General features: G+C 45.7%; 1 protein-coding gene across 1 annotated transcript in view; it reads right to left on the bottom strand.

The window, feature by feature from the left end:
- Window positions 1-3,755, bottom strand: part of LOC103398039 (NPC1-like intracellular cholesterol transporter 1) — a 12,031-nt gene extending 8,276 nt beyond the window's left edge. The window contains exons 1-3 of the mRNA XM_008336527.3: window positions 3,380-3,755; window positions 1,897-2,058; window positions 481-1,386 (exon numbers count right to left, since the gene is read on the bottom strand). Of these exons, the coding sequence (XP_008334749.1) occupies window positions 481-1,386; window positions 1,897-2,058; window positions 3,380-3,421 (1,110 nt within the window). The 5' untranslated portion in view covers window positions 3,422-3,755. The remainder of the gene's footprint in view (window positions 1-480; window positions 1,387-1,896; window positions 2,059-3,379) is intronic.
- Window positions 3,756-3,773: the final 18 nt, after the last annotated feature.

Raw genomic sequence — 3,773 nt, 5'->3', positions numbered from 1 at the left:
CTATTATATCTTTTTTGCCTTTTTTAGTCTTTAACCCTCAAGTTTCCATAGATCCCTCTACTATCGCGGTAGTTGCATTTCAAGACATTCCGCGAAATGGTAAAAATCGCGAAGTAGAAGTCAGATACTTATTACCATATACATATATATTTACCCTTTACGAACCTCACCCGCACTGTTATCAACTGTCGAACAACAACAGTGCCCCCAGTGTCCAACTTAGGTCATTACACTTACTTTAATTAAATGCTCACCATAATGTGGGTATCTTAGATTCCCCAACCCAAATCTCATTTACCCTCGATATAGCAAAAATGTTGCGTGATCGGATTTTTAAAAAATCTACGATGCGCTGAGGGACCAAAGGAGAACCGCGTTACAGAAGAGGGAACACTGTATATTTCAGGGTTCCCCGTGCCGTCTCTTCATCACTTCGGAGACCCCTACGTTTAATCCATATTTTACCGCTAAAGTACTCACTGTCAGGGGATAGGTGGCCATGACGGTTCCCCAGTTCCTGAATCCTGAGCTCAGCAGAGCTTGGGCTGCCAGGCTGTTCTTCTCGGCGCAGGTCACCTGTGACGGATGAACCACCAGTTCGCTAACGTCGTTGCTGTTCTTGCCATTCTTCTTTCTCTGCCCTCGCTCTTGATCGTGTTTCCTCCGAGAGCTCACCCAGTAGGACACGGCGAGGTACAGGAGGAAGGTGAGTATCAGGAGACAGAGTAAAATAACGGAGATGACCAAGAAGCCGTCCGTCCCCAACAATCTGAAGGGAGCGACGGGCGGTGGCGGGGGAGGCACGCTGGGACAGGAGCTCTGGCAGTCCTGGCAGGAGCAGGCAATACCTCCGGTCGGTGTGGTCTCGTTGCACCTGAAGGATTCCCCGTCGTAGGGAACAACGCCGTCGGGTATCCCCTCGGTCTCGCCCTCCTTTACCAGGCTGAAGTCGATGTCGAGCGGGGCCAGGCCGTTACTGGAGTCACCCTGGAAGTCGTACCAACGCTGGGCCGTGCACAGCTTGTGGCCGTAGCGGCCACACATGGTGGAAATGGCGTACCCTCCGGTGGCAGGGATCCGGACATTCTTGCAGGAGTCAAAGGCGCCTTCGGCGAAGGCGCTGGAGAGGAACGCTTGGTAACCCACCACGACCTCCTTCGTCTTGTTCAGTGCGGTGACGTTCATGGTCCTCGTGACTTTCACCGTTAGGGTCTGGTTGGGGCTGCAGGTGTTGATGCAGTGCAAATGGGCGAAGTTGTCGGCACAGGAAGGACACCGGTTCAGGACGGCCTTGGACAGACTCAGACTCATGTCGAGCGATTTTATCTGTTTGCTGGAGCAGCAGGCGCGCGTCCTTCCCTCGCCTCGGTCCAGCATAGGACACAGCTGCAACGACACAGACACCACGGCTAATGTTAGCTAAGGAGCCACATCTGGATCCCCCCCACCCACAGATCAGACAGTTCAGTTTCAAAATTTTGAAAAAAGAAATTTCAAATTTTTCATCAAAGTTTTGACCAAAAACAGACAAAAAATTTGGATTTTGCCAAAAAATTCCCCAAAAAATGTTTGTCCCAAAAAAATTCAAAACTTTATATTTTGATGAGAAACACACAGAAAACATCAAATTTTGAAAAATCATCTTTCAATAATTTTCCTCAAACCTTTTTTCAACATCATCCAAAAATTTGGATTTTTCCGAAAAATTCCCAAAAAGTTTGTCCAAAAAAAATTCTAAACTTTATATTTTGATGAGAAACATGAAGAAACATCAAAATTTGAAAAATCATCTTCAACATCAGACCAAAAATTTGGATTTTGCCAAAACATTCCCCCCAAAAAAGAGGTCCTTTGTCGACTTTGTACTGATGTGTGAAGTTCGCAGGAGACACAGACCGTTTTGAGTTTTTTGTAGTCCTCTCCGATCACCAGTCGGGCAGGTTTGTAGTCCACGCAGGGGACCATCGGTGGAAGGAGCGACCCTTCTACCAGTGGGTTCCTTGCACACTCATCATAGAACGCACAAATTCCAGGCTCGTGTAAGGCGTCGGTCAGCGTCTGGGTAGTGGACGAAAAAAAAGTCAAATATAAAACCACAGTGGTCAGAAGACAGCGAGCTGTCTCAAGTGGAGGAGCGGGGTTCTCAGCTGGTACCGAGTCTGAAACATGGAGATTATGAGTTGGTGCGAATGTGAGTGCGAATGTTTGGAGGACCACGAAAGCATTTTGGCTAACAATAACAACAATACTAGCACATTAGTCGCGCACACACACAAAATAGTGACTGTTGATTTAAGAAGAAAAAAATTAAAAAAAAAATTTTTAAATCTTCCCTCTGGTGTTTTTTTGGGGTTAGGTGGAATTCGAACCTCTGACCTACTGCAGTGCAGGCCCGAACCTAACCACTGTACCCGGTGACGTACGTGCACATTAGTCATTAAGGTTTCTGTTCACGTAATTACATTTTATGTATTTGTTTAAAAGTACAAAAGACATAAATATCCCCGTGACACGGGAGCGGTACTGTGTACTACTGTGTACTGCCGTGTCAGCTATTGCATGTCGTTCTGCCAGAACAATAAAATGGAAACTTCAGGATTTCAAAATAATTACAAATTAACAATCGGAATGTCAACCTTTTTACAATTAATTAATTAATTACAATAAAATATAAAGAATCGGAAAAATCTTTTTATCCGATCTTTTCCAGTTGCCCTGGGGCATTTGTGGGCAATTTAAAAGGGTACATTTTTGGAGTATAAATTAGGTGTCTTTGTTGAAGGTACCACAAGTTGGGCAACTTCGAGCGACCAGGAAACAAGTCCTCTACCCCCGACCGAACGGGTCCTTTTTTTTTTTTTTAATCTCTCTTATGTTTTTGAGAATTATGAGAATTAACAAACAAAAAAATAAAACTACGATAAACATTCTGGGAATTTATTTTGGGCTTTTGTTTTTGGCGTCAGGTCTTTTTTTTGCGCAAGTTAAAAAAAATGTCAGAAGACATGAAAAATGTATCGCAGTAATACTTCGACCTCAGGTATGTTCTTTCACCCTGCTGTACTTCAAACTTTGAATGTACATTTTCAGTATCTCTGCCGATTCTTTATGGACGTTCCAATTATTTTCTAGCCTAGCCTAGCCCTGGACTAATCGGAGGAATCTCGGAGTGGTCGGACTCAGATCGGATCCGGTGTTTTCAAAAAAGCGTATACTGCAGTGATAATTGACATCATCTACGAAGAAAAGCACTTTACTTTTATGTCGCTCGTTCCCTTTCCGTTTTGTTTACTCAACGTCTGATCATCAACTTTAAATATTTACAAACGAAGATTAAAAAATGAGAGAGAGAGAGAGAGAGAGAGAGAAAGCAACTCACCAGACAGACCAGAAGAGGGACCAATGTCCACGGAGTGACCATGATTCCTGTGGATCTGTCAACAACGGGAGAGCACGGGTCCGCGGGTCCACGGGTGGCGAAAAAAAAACAAGGTGTCTTGATCAGGGCCGGAGTGTTGGTCGATGCATCGGGGTGAGGAGGGCGGTGACGCAGCGTCCGTCTTGACGGTCAAGTCCTTCTTTGTCTTTGACGTCCAGCGGTCGGGTTAGCGAGGGGCTGGAGGGACATGCCCAGTGGCACTCCTGTGACGTCTGCGTCTTTATCTGGTCTGATGTGGTAGGCGGCGAATCACTGATACCGACGATGGGTTCTGCGGGCTGATCATTAACGCGGCTGCAACTTTGATAGGGTTGCTGGGAAGGTGGGGGAGGGC

This window comes from Cynoglossus semilaevis, chromosome Z (genome assembly GCF_000523025.1).
Source record: "Cynoglossus semilaevis isolate Cse_v1.0 chromosome Z, Cse_v1.0, whole genome shotgun sequence".
NCBI classification, from domain to species: Eukaryota; Metazoa; Chordata; class Actinopteri; order Pleuronectiformes; family Cynoglossidae; genus Cynoglossus; species Cynoglossus semilaevis.
This window is presented reverse-complemented; position numbering and strand designations above follow the sequence as displayed.